Source organism: Nymphalis io, chromosome 13 (genome assembly GCF_905147045.1).
Source record: "Nymphalis io chromosome 13, ilAglIoxx1.1, whole genome shotgun sequence".
NCBI lineage: Eukaryota > Metazoa > Arthropoda > Insecta > Lepidoptera > Nymphalidae > Nymphalis > Nymphalis io.
This window is the reverse complement of record NC_065900.1, coordinates 12362765-12378077: the sequence shown is the minus strand read 5'-3', so window position 1 is coordinate 12378077 and position 15313 is coordinate 12362765. Positions and strand designations below refer to the sequence as shown.

The 15313-nt window shown below is 33.1% G+C and overlaps 1 protein-coding gene across 1 annotated transcript in view; it reads right to left on the bottom strand.

The window, feature by feature from the left end:
* Positions 1–14388, bottom strand: part of LOC126772996 (protogenin B-like) — a 108528-nt gene extending 94140 nt beyond the window's left edge. The window contains exon 1 of the mRNA XM_050493602.1: positions 14254–14388. Within this exon, the coding sequence (XP_050349559.1) occupies positions 14254–14317 (64 nt within the window). The 5' untranslated portion in view covers positions 14318–14388. The remainder of the gene's footprint in view (positions 1–14253) is intronic.
* Between the last annotated feature and the right edge of the window lie 925 nt (positions 14389–15313).

Here is a 15313-nt window from a genome sequence, read left to right as displayed (position 1 = left end):
CATAATTGATATTCGTACTAGTATTCGCCAGCGTATGACGGGAGGATGTGTGTATGTACCCTTTTTTGTACCCTGGACAACGTGTTAAGTCGTGACAAACAAATAAACAAACTCACTTTCGCATTTATAATATAAGTGAGGATTTTTAAAATAAAAGTATCGACAACAACAACTTAACGAAGTCGCATCTCTAACTCGACGAGTTAGAAGAGTCTTTGAATGGCAGCAAACCTTGAAGGGCGTCCTTGAACAAATCCCTATGGTTATAAAAACTAGTCGCATTTACAATTGCACGGGTATTAAAGAGGTTTGTCGACGCTGGACCAACATTGAAAAAAAACCCGTTTTGCATACAGCAATATTGATTCAGGATGCTAAATTAAAAACTAAAAACTCGTCTGGATTAGAAACTTTGAAGAAAGCTATTTTTTGTTTGTCTAGAGACAGATTGATTTTGAAATAATTAAAGTACATTTTATACTTAGTTATTTTAATAATATTAGTCGTTTTTTTATATTCTGTTTGCTCGTTGACCTCTTTTGTTATATAGAAATATTTAAGGCAACATATATGCAGTTACATATATCTATGTAAGTCGTTACTAGTTACAGATATTTTTAATTTGGATTTGAATAGATTTTTTACGACCTTAATGTGAATAATTCTTATGTATATAAAGTTACAATTAAAAAAATTATAATAATTTACCCTTTTTAGTTTTACGAATAAATGGACCATATTTCCTATAGGGTTGCCTTTACCATACTTTATAATAACTTTATTTTTGGTAAATATATTCCATACTATTGCATTAAAATGAAGTATGTGAAAATAAATTATATCCAATTTTTACTGTGATGCGTAAAATGAAACACTTATATGGATAATTACTAAGCTATTCTCGATACTTCGAGAAATAGGACATCTATAAATGAAATAAGATGAGTTGCTTGTTTATTTAAATTTAAATTAGAACTATTAAGATAGCTTTCAAAAATTTACGGATAATGAAAAACTGTTTTCCCAACTTTTTCCCTACTTAAAAATGTGATACGTTATTTTTCTCAGAAACAGATGTCAAGCGTAGTTTTCTATGCCAAAAGTTACATTGGCTCACTCGATTTTTAAAACCCAAGAACAAAGATGAATAAATGGTAAGACGAGATGGGTGCGAAGGGCCTTATCACCGGTAGAAAATTGAAACAAATCAATCAATTTTATTCCTCAATACCTACAACATGAAATTCTTACAGCGTTGTGTACACGAAGTTACCGGGGTCTTGAATGTAATAGGATTAGGCAGTTGTAATGCGGGCTCTGGGTAAACACTTTTAGCGCGTAGTAGAAGGGCTTCTTTCACAAAACAATCATTTATAAAATTGACAATCGGCCCACAATGTCTAATCTAATATCGTAAATAACAACGACCGATTCTATTTTTGGCATTTCATATGTAATTCTTTTCAAATTCTTTTATAATTGAGAAATATCTGCCCAAAAGTATTAACAAATATACAGTGTGACGTATAGATTACCGAGCCGAGCCCTGTGGTAAGAACACGTGAATCTTAACCGATGATCGTGGATTCAATCCCGGGCAGGCACCACTGAATTTTCATGTGCTTAATATGTGATTATAATTCATCTCGCGCTTTACGGCGAAGGAAACCTGCATGTGTCTAATTTCACTGAAATTCTGCCACATGTGTATTCCACCAATGTATAAACGCGAAAGTAACTCTTTCACGGCTAAACCACTAAATCAATTTGGATGAAATTTTGTATGAAGCAAGCTAAAACCCCCAGAAAGGACATTCACTTTTTATACACTTTTTATACCTCACACCTACCCGCTATCACGCGCGCGAAAACCGATAAATAATAGACCTTACTTATTAACGTTGCTGAGCGGGTGATTGCGGCAAAGAATGCTGTCTTCTTCTTTCGAATGTCAAAACAAAAATGACAGAAAGAGAGAAATCGGTGTTTAGCTAAACATCCAGTCGACGTTTATAAGAAAGGCCGAATGTGTGAACAACATGAAACGCAATCGAACTAATGTAAATGTAATTTATAATATACTTCACTAAACAAGAGAACGAGTATTTCGATCCGTGTTTTATTTCCGCCCCTCCAGTCTTCTCTCAATATAATAAGTCTTGAGGGTGAAAAAGCTTGTGGAAGGTCAGGGCTAGCTAGGGCTTCGTAGCGTGCGATGTCATTTGAAGCGGATACATTAACTGAGCGTTTTGTATGTTGTAACATTTCTCTTATATACTTAAGTGACATGAAAGATATTTTATCCTTCTATATTGAAAACATTGTAAAACTGACGAGACTAAGTGTAAAAAAATCGGTCTTGAATGTACTGGTAGCAAGAAATATGTTGTTTGATATCTGTTTATAAATGGCTTTGATTTTAAAATAATTTGATACCTTAAGATACTCTATAGTATGTTCCCTTATAGTCAAATCTAGGTTTGACATGCCATTAGGATAAAGAAATAATACTAGGACGACATCAGTAACTGTTATGGTTTAACATTACAACTGATATTACCGATAGCCGATTGTTTATTTTTAGAACAATAATAATATTTTTGGTAATAAAAAGTATGAAATCGCTTATTTTAATTTAATCTAATATAAATATGAAAATGGTTTTAATTAAGATTAATTTATTACAAAAAAGTATTTTTATCACATTTATTTAAATTATTTGATAGCAAACGCACCCTACCTCAGAGCCCTTTAATCCCCTATCGAGGGGACTCACAAAAGACAGCCTGTTTCGCTTCGCGTTATTAAGGTCCGAAATGAAAGCAATTCTGCATACAAGTCTCACTAACATCGCCTTAACCCTACCCAAAACTAATCTCTATATATTCTTTTAATACCAGACATGAAAACTTGTTTTAGGTCACAAGGAAATGTTATATCGATGTTGAATGTAAGGGAATTAAATGTTACCTTTGTCATGAATTGATTAAAAAAAAAATTAAATACATTTTGTACTGTGTATAACGTACATAATACAATACAGTTTGTACCCTTATAGTTATATATATTACAAATTTATTTTGATTATTATGAAATGCTTCAAAAAATTCCTACACTTCTAATATATACTATATAAGAATAGAATTACTGCTTGCTTTTTATCACGCATCACGCTAAACATATTGAATATAGTCTCAAGACTTGCTTTCATATTTTCTCTGCTATATACTTAGTACACAATGGTTACCTATTTTCAATAAAAACCCTTCAATTAAACGTTCTTGTTTTAGAAGTATGGACAGCACTAGACTAAAGGGTCAGATATGAACCTGCGACTATCCCATGTCTAGCCAGTCTGTATGCCTTTCAGCTATTACGATTGAAAGTTATATTTAATGACAACTACTCTTCCTGGCTTCACACAGGTTGAATATAGTATAATAAGCATCTACATATAACGTTTATTTCCTAATATTATACATATAATTCTGTTGGTTTACGTGGCGCACGCCATCATAGCTCCCAGTCGTCATGATTTTTACGGCCATTTTCAACAATCTTTGGCATATTTCAGCCAGTTTACACAAAACATTAATAAATTATACACCTAAAACTTCCTCAAGAATCACTCCGCCCATTGATGAAAACCGTTCGGTAGTTTTTGAATTTATCGCGTTCAGACAGACAGACGCGGCGGGGGTGTTTTATAATATGTAATGATATTATCACAGGAAGGCGTCCCGTTACGAGTCGAAATTATACTTTGCGGGTATCAGGTAGTTTTGAGTAAACTTAAAAACTCATTAAAATCGTGTTTAAATAAGTCAAAGTAACATTTCATAATCAGTTAAATGAAATAGGCGTTAAGCTACTTATTCGTGATCATCAAAGTAATTCGTAATAGGTTTCTTAGAAACAATTAAAGTAAACGAAACAGTCTTTGATTAAAGCTAATAACCAATTCAAACAAATAAGTACTTTAATCACTGTCGACGTTCTCACAGATTACGTCATACGGAAACTTAGAATTCCATGGAGTCTCTCATTTTCCACGTGTTTATGTGACTGCGCAGTAAAATTTCCATCACACGTCGACTCTACATTTTTACATTTAATGTCACAAACAAATTTATACGGAATCCTTTTGTTTTAAATAAAAGATAATACACTATCAATACCCTTTTGAAGGTTACTTGTATACTTCTGTTTTCGAAAAGCTACGAGTTCATGCTACGCCGGGCCCTACGTTCGATAATTATGTACATCGCTTACTTATTGAGACTTAATTTTTAACACATTATTTTATTGTACTAAACATTTTTTCGTGTGTAACTAATGTATAAAAAATAAAATTGAATATATTTTGCAAAAACGTTATAATTGACCAACAGTTATCTGCGTTATTATTATAATAATCTTAAACATGTTTGATTTTCATCTTTTCAATATGAAAATCAAGAGAAACTTGGCAGTGGCCAAGAGACTGACTTAACTTCGATAGGAATTTATGACAGAATCATTTTTTCGTTAAATTATATTTTGGCAACTCACACGAACGATTGTGAATAACGAATGGGTAGAGCGTCGTACAGACGGTTTATATTGACGATCAGACATGTCTGACACGTACAATAATACTTTGAATTAAGTATTGTAGTTAAGTAACAGCTCGTATAGCCACTGCTGGGATAAGACCTGTTCCCTTAAAGATAAGGGGAGAGGTTACTCCAGTGCGGGTTCTATTCCATACGATGTTTTCTACCAGCGCCGCGTTGAAATAATAACAAATTAAGCTCATTGAAAATCAGCGTGCGTGCCCTTATAAATATACAAAGCATTTCAGATTAAAAATTTGAAATACTTTGTATATTTATCAGAATATCAAGAACAGGCCTGCCTACACTCTTATGAATTAACATGCCCTTACGTGCCTTTATACTGTATTAACCTACTTTTAACTAACATTTTATGTAAATATAAGAAAAAAAAATCTGTATAGTATGATGGGGTAACACCGGATCGGGGGAAGACCGGTTCAAAACTACTAAGCTTGATAATGTTTTCGATAACTGGCAAAAGTCTGCGGCGCCATTTCAGAGTAGTGGTAATTAATTATTGCCAATGCGCAATAAATTACTTTATGGCTAAGTTACGAAAATATTGAGGCAGTAATCACTATATAGTTCGTCTCCGAAATGTTCGGCTTATACTGATCTACGAACTTTAAAAGTGTCGTTCGATTTTCTACCTGTACAGCGCGATCTCTTCTAGTCACTAAACAGAAACAGCTGACAGCATGATGTTTACATAAACATACTTAACATAACATACTTCGTATAAAATAATTCACAATTTAATTAATCTATCTCAAATCGAATTCCTGTTAGTAAATTCTAACAAATCTTAATCTATTAAAAAAATGTATACAAATGAGCCCTGACCAGTTAGAAGACGTGATCTTAACCGAAGATTCCAAGTTCAGTTTTGGTAAAGGAAAACCTCGTGAGGTAACCTGCCTGAAAAAGTTTTACTTGTATCCAACAACCAGCATTGGAGCAGCGTGTAACCTTAAGCTCCAAACCTTCTCCTTAAATGGCGGAAGGTTTAACAGTGGGACATTTACAGACTGTTACTTTTTACTTTTATACGGTTGTTCATTTTACTATTATGCGCCGGATGAGTTTCCTTCGAACTTTACATACTCAGCGAAAGAAAAACTCATGTATAGCTGATTCCAATCGGAAAAGGAACTTTAGATTTACATATTATATGCAATTTGCTATCAACTATGTTATATTATGCGCTACAAACCATTCTTGATTAATATTTTAGAATACAGCATTATTGCATTAACTACTACAATCGACTTTAATTTTACTCCCAAATTTCCGATTACAACATACCCGATTTTCAAAACACGAAATGTCGCGAAATCACAATGAATATCATAGATTTTTCAAGAATACACAATTTACATCTGTAGAGATTTTATAAATATATTAATTTATACAGAATTTATATTAATAAGTCGTCAACTGAAAAAAATAGCGGTAAATGGTACGTCCGCGCCCATTCAGTACCGTGGGATCATCACAGGCGCAGGCGGCGGCGCGGCGTAACATTTGAGACTTGAGATCATATAGGCAGCACGTATAGCTCCATCGTTCAAACGTTGTTTTTATGCCATTTTTTTAACGTACAAACTAGACGCGTTGGAACCAGCACTGTTTTTATAGAGTAAGACTACATTCACTCGTTTCCATGATGTCTGGCTTCATTTAGGTTCATTTAGGTGTGTAGTAGTGTTTTCGTTAATAATATCAATATTATATAGGAAATGATTAGCTTATGTTAATTTTTTTTTAGAAATACTTGTCACTATTACTTTGTTATAATTGTAAAAAATAACAAATACTCTTTCTACTAGTTAAACGTACGAGATTTAAAAAAAATACATTTAAATCGTTTTGTGATGTTGGTGGCATCATAAATTCAGGAGGTCTCGGGACACTTCAACGAAATTATATAAATTTAAATTGTTCCGTTAGAGTTTAGCCCCTAGGGAATAACTTTAGCCTCATACACATATTACATACAAGATAAGTGCATTTACTGCGCGATAGTCGATTAAATGTAATAACAATGTACTAACTTTAAATAAGTCACGATCTTTTCCATTAAATCGAAGGTGGTGTACCTTAATTAATAGGTATTTTCAGCGAGAACAATAATTGATCGTTTATTAACAATAAAATCTGTGACCGTCGCGTCGTACTCGGTCCAGTCGTTGCCTTTTTATGCGCATTACATCGATTAAGGCTAGCAAGTCGAAAAATGTTTAATAATACAAACGGAAACAATCAGAGCCAGTTCCAGCCAGCCCCGGCCAGCCGATCACGAACAACGATCCGATACACGTTACAATTAACATTCTAAATTCATCTCTCGAACATCCGACGAAAACATCCAATTTTGGCCAATAACTAAACTAACGAGTAAACGGCGCTTTGCACGGCGGATTGTGCTAAAATGCGCGTGAGTCGGGCCCCTGACCTTGTGCGCACCCCGGCCCCCCTCCGGCCCCCGCCTAGCGAAGAACACGCCACTTCCAACTCGGTCGGCTAGTGAGAAAATTCTCTATCCCTTTTCAAACTAGGTATTTACATCATTTCGAATTCACAATCATTATACAATATCGTTTTAAATTTAGAAGAATTATAATATATCGTTATCGACCGTTTTGTTTTTTAGTTCTCGGAGTGACAAATTTAAATAAAAAGATATTAATAAATGGAAGTTTTAACCGCATGTGTATGCGATGATCAGTTGCGACATAGTACTCATACTTGGGTATATAATATGTATATTGCTGTTATATTTTTAGTTAATATGTTGTCTATAGTTTTTGCCCAACCATCGTAACACCAAAGGCAGTTTCGATAAATTATTTAACTTAACGAAGTTCGTATAGTTAACGTATTTTGAAATGTTGTCATCAGCTTGTCAATCATGTTTAGTTCGTCTGTGTCTTATAATTAATACTTTCTCTAATTTCCATTGATAAAAGGCGGTGTTGGTGTTTTTAAAGCCTTTCACTATATTACTAAAATTTTTAATTCGCAGTGCGGAAAGCCTCCAATTTGTTTAGGTCATTTATATCCGTATTAATACATCTTTACATAAGAATTATAGGATCGTGAAGAATCATTATAGCTCCAATTTGTATTATTATTAATTACGATTTTCAATTTTATTCGATTACAAGTTCTTAATAGCACTTGGCAAAACTGGGCGTCACGCAAATGTTGCTTTTATAATACAGCGGAGCCAATCAGGCGTCGTCATTCTCGACGATGGCTGCCTACACATTTGAATACAATCCTAGTCACAATGGCTTATATTTCCTAAATATTGTGTATCTTGGCCATGTGCCCGCTCATTCAAATGAGAAAGTAGCGTTACGCCATTAGAAATATCGATACATCTATCACCAATAACTTGAGCTGTGGTCGTAATTGCAGCACTCACCGAATAACTATTATTCCTCTATCTAAAGTAATATGAATTAGTGCAATATATTGTTGTAAGTATATGTTTTATCGGTTACTCAGATGATCACTTGCTTTAGTAACAAGTTTTGTGAAAAATATGTACTCACTAATTAATTCAGCAGTTTGTAAAATTATATTTGATTGAATCAAAATATTCTTCATTTTATTAGGATCTTGTATTTTTTGAATCATGTTACGGGATTCAATTCAATGTAAAGATACAACCGAGTGCGGAATGTAGATACTCCCGAATAGAACCTGCCTGAGGCTAAGTTGGGTTTATAATTGGATGTTTGTATATATGCAGACTCGATAGAATCTGATCAGGACCTACCTTCTAATTTCGCACGGGTAAAATTAACGTTTTTCAGATATAGACATTTATACTATTCTTATTTTATCACACGTATTTTTCTCTTTAAAATAACTTGTAGTCTTTAAACCGCTTAAATTAATATGTCATCATAATCGTGGTGAAAGATTGATCAATGAATTATCTGCAACCCTTTAATACAGTGCAGCGTCTTAAAGTTTCGATAGGAATTTATGTCAGAAATATAATGACTTACTAAAGTGATGACCACTACTAAAATGACAAATATCTCTTCAATTCTGTTTACGTGAAAGATAATTTAATAATCTTCAAAACAGTTTTCTGTTGATAAATATGTATGTAACGACAGTTTTTATTTACAGATAACGTAAAATTGTTTTGATTTATAATAAGAAGTGATACTGTGTCATATAAACCGAACCTTTGTTATAGTTTTTCTTTTATTTGTAAACATACTATTTTACATAATTACTTCTATCTACAAAGGATAAATACAATATGCAATTGTTTCTTTATTTATTATTATTGTTTAGAAGATAAAACTTTAAATGTGTGCTATAAAGTTTAAACATAAAGAAACGAAAGGATATGTGCCGTCAGCACATCGCATTTTAGTTGTACTCCATATTTGGCATGACGAAATCATAACAATTGCTTATTAGATTATTATAATACATAAATCAATCAGTCAGTACAGGGTACTCGAACAATTGTGACGTGTATAAATAAATATATTAGATTTCTTCGTTCTTTGAGTATTGGCTAGCCTCATACCTGGATTCGTCTCTCAATAATATACGCCTCAGTATCTCAAGATATCCTTATACCCGTAACCGTAACAGCCTGTGAATGTCCCACTGCTGGGCTAAAGGCCTCCTCTCCTCTTTTTGAGGAGAAGGTTTGGAGCTTATTCCACCACGCTGCTCCAATGCAGGTTGGTAGAATTCACATGTGGCAGAATTTCAGTGAAATTAGACACATGCAGGTTTCTTCACGATGTTTTCCTTCACCGTAAAGCACGAGATGAATTATAATCACTAATTAAGCACATGAAAATTCAGTGGTGCTTGCCCGGGTTTGAACCCACGATCATCGGTTAAGATTCACGCGTTCTTACCACACGGCCATCTTGGCTTTTTTTTTATTCTTATACGCTAAAAATATATAATGAATATAGTATTTACTTAATGTGGTAGTATGCAGTTCGAAAATACAATTCGAAATCTTTTGACTAATTTGGATGTGATATGTACATTCTTCTTTGGACGATTTTTTTATTTATCAACTTTATATAATAACTAAATCCCATTGATATATTAAGTTTTTAAGAGTAATTGATTTTAAGACCATTCTTTATATTCATTTTAAAATCGATTTGTAAATGAAAAAAATCAGAGAATTGTTATGAAACAATGTCATACTTAAAAGGTACGTTGTTTCTAGCATTTTCATAGTATATTCTATGGGTCTACATTCCTAAATCTGACTTTTTGAACGATAAGGAATTATATCTCAATTAAAAATAATTTGGGTATCGAGAGTTGACAAATTTATGAGACGAATGTAATAGAAATCCAACTGAAATGCCTAGTAGTTTATATTTTACGTATAAGGTGAGAGGGTGATACGGTGAAGCCCCGTTGGATCTGACTAGCTAACTCGTAACACCCTGAATCCCTTCAACTTATCCGGTCGTCTCTGATGTAGTCGTAACTACGTAAAAGTGTAAATTACCTTCACCAGCCCAAAAGCTTTATATTTATATAAATACATCCATAGACAATATTTTAAGTTGATTAAAAAATATATATATCAAGGGTCGACATTTATGATTAATGAATTTATAAAGTTAATCGTATAATACAAACATTGTTTTAAAAAATTATAACAAGTTAAATAAGCCGAATGATCAAACAGACACATCAATATCGAAATCTCTTTTAACACAATTCATTAGGTAAATTTAATGTATTGGCCTTGATTATCGCCAGTTATAACTACGCCACAAAATTTTTAGCGAAACGTCAAATAAAAAAAGCATTCGCGGCCTCTTTAGGGAATATCATGTCGTGTTGATGTACCTACGTCGATGTGTCCGCTAGTGTGAATGTGTTTTGTGTATGGCTCGTCGTATACTGTGTATATATCCCACAACTGGACAAAGATTATACCAACACGCCACTACTGTTGTGTTACTAGATTTTCATCCAACTAACAGATTTTCTGATATTATCCTTTAACGGCGACTTCAAAATGTGTTATTCTGAGTAGGATTTAGTAGATTATTGTATATTGTAGACTCCTCAGTTGAGTCTCACTGAGAATTATATATTATATTAAATTTAATACATTAGTATTATCGGGTTTTTTTATTTGGTAAGTAAAATATAGCTTTGAACTTGTATCATAATTAATTTATCCTTATGCTTATATTATGTTATGTAGGTAATATGAGGTTGTGTTTTTAATTTTAAATAAGACATATTTCCAACGGTAATTGCTTTCCAAGGGCCCGTCCCTTATATTTGTATAATAAGCATCATCAGTAAAATAACAGCCTGTACATGTCTCACTGCTGGGCTAACATTTCTCCCTTTTAAAGGTAACGTTTGAAACGTACTCCTCAAAAAGGATATCAATCAGTATAATCATCCAAATAATCTTTATATAATATTAGAAATAATAATTCTAAAACATCAGACGTATCGTCAAGCTTTTATAAGTATATTTTTTGTACCAATTCCAAGGCTCTCGCACTTCGCAAGAATACCTCAAAACAAAGTACTCTTCCGGTCGAAGTTAGCGTGACTAGGCTACATAATCTTCCCCGCTGTATTCTCTTTATGTTCGACGAAATTACGTTTTGTTAAAAGTATATTATTCGTCACAATATTCTTTAGAATTTCTTGCGCTCTTTTACATATCCTATACCTATAAATAATTGTATTTAAATAGATCTTAATCAACTTTCTTTTGAGTTTAAAAAAATAATTTACTCTTTTTAATTTAAATTTAGAATTATAATTAAATAACTTTTAATTATTACATGTATTTAACGCTAAAGTATTAAACCTCTTAAACGAAAACCTCTTTATTAGATACATAGTTTATGATGACTCAACAAACTTGTAATCGTGTTTATTAATTAAAAAAAATGTTTATATTTATTATATATACAATTCAGTTTTAATTAAAAGTCGAGTTAGAAGTTATTTGAATTCATATTATATTTCATTTTTTATAATAAAAATTACAATTTTTGTTTCTATTTACTTAAAATATTTTAAGCCGGAGTTTCATTAGTGTATAACGAATATTTTGTTATTCGTTGAACAGATTGCCTAAAAATTCCTCCTCACAAACATTGATCGTTTACATTACAGTTATTGTCGACTTATTGGCAATAAATATTAATAGGGATCTATTAACGTCGAAAAGTAGTACCGATATGCATTCAATGGTTTTGCGAAATTTATTAATATTAATGGGTTATCCGAGGATTGTATTTATGGTTAGGTAATTTTATGTTATAGCCTCGCACCCATCCACCGTAGATCCTTCGTAAGCCAGCCGCGTAACACCCGCAACATACAGTTGAAGCCTGTGATAAAATCATTGTTTCTTTTATATATTCTTAAAATCCGACCTTATCCTACAAAGGAATACCTATTGATCTGATATATCTTTGTATATCAAACAAAGGTTTATAATTAATCCTAGTGAAAACCTTAGAATTCTCTAAATAGGAATTTTGTTTACATTGTTACCGTTTGCGTCAATAGCGTTGTTATGTATAACTATTCTTACTATAGGCGTAATGGAATTTTCAAATAAAGTGCGTAATTTTGTTTTTTGTTTTTTTTTTTTTTACTTTAATGTTTGTTGATCCTGTATTGCTACTCTCTAAGAACTCATTTCATCACTCATCGGTGAAATATTAACAACCTACTTTTGGTGATATATTTTGATGCGTGTATTATTGAAATGTTGTAATTATCATGGTCAATGTCGCATATCATTTCTAATATTTCAAGATCGTTTTCATCAGTAATTTTGAGTTTGTTATTACTGCCATACAGATTTTAAGAGATTTTGAACTTTTATGGGGAGGCAATCCACCCCATGACATAATACAAGTTGTTATGTATGTTAGGTATGAATATATGAAGGCTTATGAATGGTGAAGGCTGCAAATAAGCTGGATAGTTATACTATGCTAGAAGGGAACCCTCGAAAACTTGATCAGTGATTAATGGAAGAAAAACATGCTTGCCATATGTAGGGTCCAAATGAATGGGATCAGAGTAAGCGAATGTTGATGAATTAATCAGTTTACGTTATAATAATTAATTCACAAAATACGTCCCGTACAGTACGAACGTTAGTTGCTTTATTTGAAACAACTTGTAAATGTTTAAATTACATCATTTTTCAGTGTAAATCTTTCGTTTCAACAAACAATTTGAAACGATTCTTTTTTTTCTTTAGTAAGTGCTGAGTATCAATCAATCATACGTAAATATAACATTTTTGACGTACCTATTGACTATTTGTATAGTTTTTTTTTGTTTATAATCTTTACGAGTTCTATTGAAATTGACTGACAGTCTTGATAAATATTTGAAGTAAATGAATTAATATTGTTTTGACTTAGTTTCAAATACTGACTCGGCAGCTTGATCTATGATTTATTTATCCCCGGTCATTCGGCGGGGTAATCATAGAGTTCTGTAACGAACAAAACAGGGCGATACAATTTATAGGCAATAAAGAACTAGGTGCCCGAATAGTTTCTAAGAACATTATGGTGAATTTATTACCGGCCTATTACTGAAATCAAATATAATGATACGAATCTATAATTAATATATGATCTTATGTATCTTCCTACGTAAGCGTAGAGGGGTTTACGTCGTATTTTAATACGCATTTATATTTCCTTTAGGATTCATACTTAATAATGTAATAAATTGTCTTTATTCACTCAATTAAGCTACTTGGCATTTTTAGTGCTCCCGAGTGTATTGTTTTCATTTGATAGCTTTTTAAGGTAAAACGTAACTTGACAATGTCTCAAGAACGCTTCGTTTGCCTACAATTTACAATTAAAAATGTTACCGTAAGCACAGTTTGCTTTGTACTGAAAATAATTCATTTTTTGTAATAAAAATATCAAGTTACATGAAATTAAATAAACGCACATTACATACTTACATAATAAAAGTCATTTAATGTAATACAATAATTATAATATAGTTAACGAATTGAATGTATTTTAAAAACGTACGGACGCATCGCTCCCTATATTCTTATTAGACACCACTTGACAAATATGCGACATATAGGAATCGGTTCCTATAGCAAGTAGCAGCGTAGTATTCCGAACGAGTCTTAACTAAACCAAGCGATCGTTCCGTTCGATACGTCCACAAGGACACAAATCATGTTTTGATTGCGTTTCATTATAATTTTACAACTATATACTTGTATTGATCGATTATATTATACAGATTTATTATTTGTTTAGAATTGCACGTTACACCAATGCTTCATTGAATGAGACCCGTTTACAAATCTCTGGATCGCGGAAACAAGCGTAACATTGATAGTAAACATGTTGGAAAATGATTAAATAGAACGTATTCGACTGTAGATTACTACCTTCACTCGGAGTCCGCGGCTGCAACGGCTGACCATTTAAAAACTTACCTCTTTGCCGGTTCATAATTACGTATAGAGGCTTCGTAGGTTAGGCCGGTGTTTGACCTGAGGAGGCAAACAAGCGGCGCGCATGCGTTGGCCGCCGTAAACACTGCCCGCGCCCGGGCTGACCACGTGGTACGCAATAACAATAGCACAGAAACAAACCGTCGACGGCTGCCGCGGTCACACCCAGCACCAACACTCGTAGTACCTGATATATGAGCGCCATAAAAACAAAATCATTTGCACACACGCGGTATCGTCGTATGGCGGGCTGCGAGAATACGAGCGGCGCAGCCCGCTGCCTCCGGCGCACTGACGCCGTGCCGCGGCGCTAAGCGTAGCGCTAGGCACGCTTTACCTCACTCTACATCGATATTATGACAACTTTCTGTTATTTGAATACTAAACATACATGTAAAAATATGAAAACTCATAAGACTTTACAATATTTCGTAACTGTTCTAATAAGAAACCAATCTAACAGCCTGAAATGACGGCAAAGTTGAACTGTATCTTTGATTTTGCCTCTAGACATGAATGTTAAAATAAAGAAATATAATAAGTGTATGTAATATTATACACAACATAGTTCATAAAATGCAATTTTGTTTATTTTATTATTTTTTATATTTTAATGTTTGTTGTTGTTCGTTATTATTATCGATAGAGATGTGACAACACTAAAACAGGCGGCATGTCCGCGCGCCCAGCACCCCCCGCACCGCGTCCCTCGCGAACCTTGTCCATTCAACGCATTTTCTGTCATAAGCAAATCGATAATCGCATTATACTTCCGCTTTCAAGCACGCGCGCTGCATCCAAACTATGTCACGAGGTACATCGGTCCTTTCCCCACAGAATTTTGTGTCATCCGAATGACAGACGAGCGTTGGATTCAAAAGTGAAGCCAGTGTAACAAACTTTTCGAGATCGTAAGGCAAAACTTTGAAAAAAAACTGCTTTGGGGCGCCTCGGCTCTATTAAGGTAGCTACTAAAATATTTATATATTTTGTTTTGTATTCACCAAATTGTGCGTCTCGTGATGTACATAATTCACGCAATGATACACGTTTTTTGTTCTTTTTTTATTCTTAAAAAAAGTTTGTTACAAATATTCAAACAAAGAAAAAACTGCTTTTAATAATTATAATATTAATATAAATATATACAAAATATCTAATACATTTTACGGCGTATTGTCGAACTGCCACACTTAAGCAT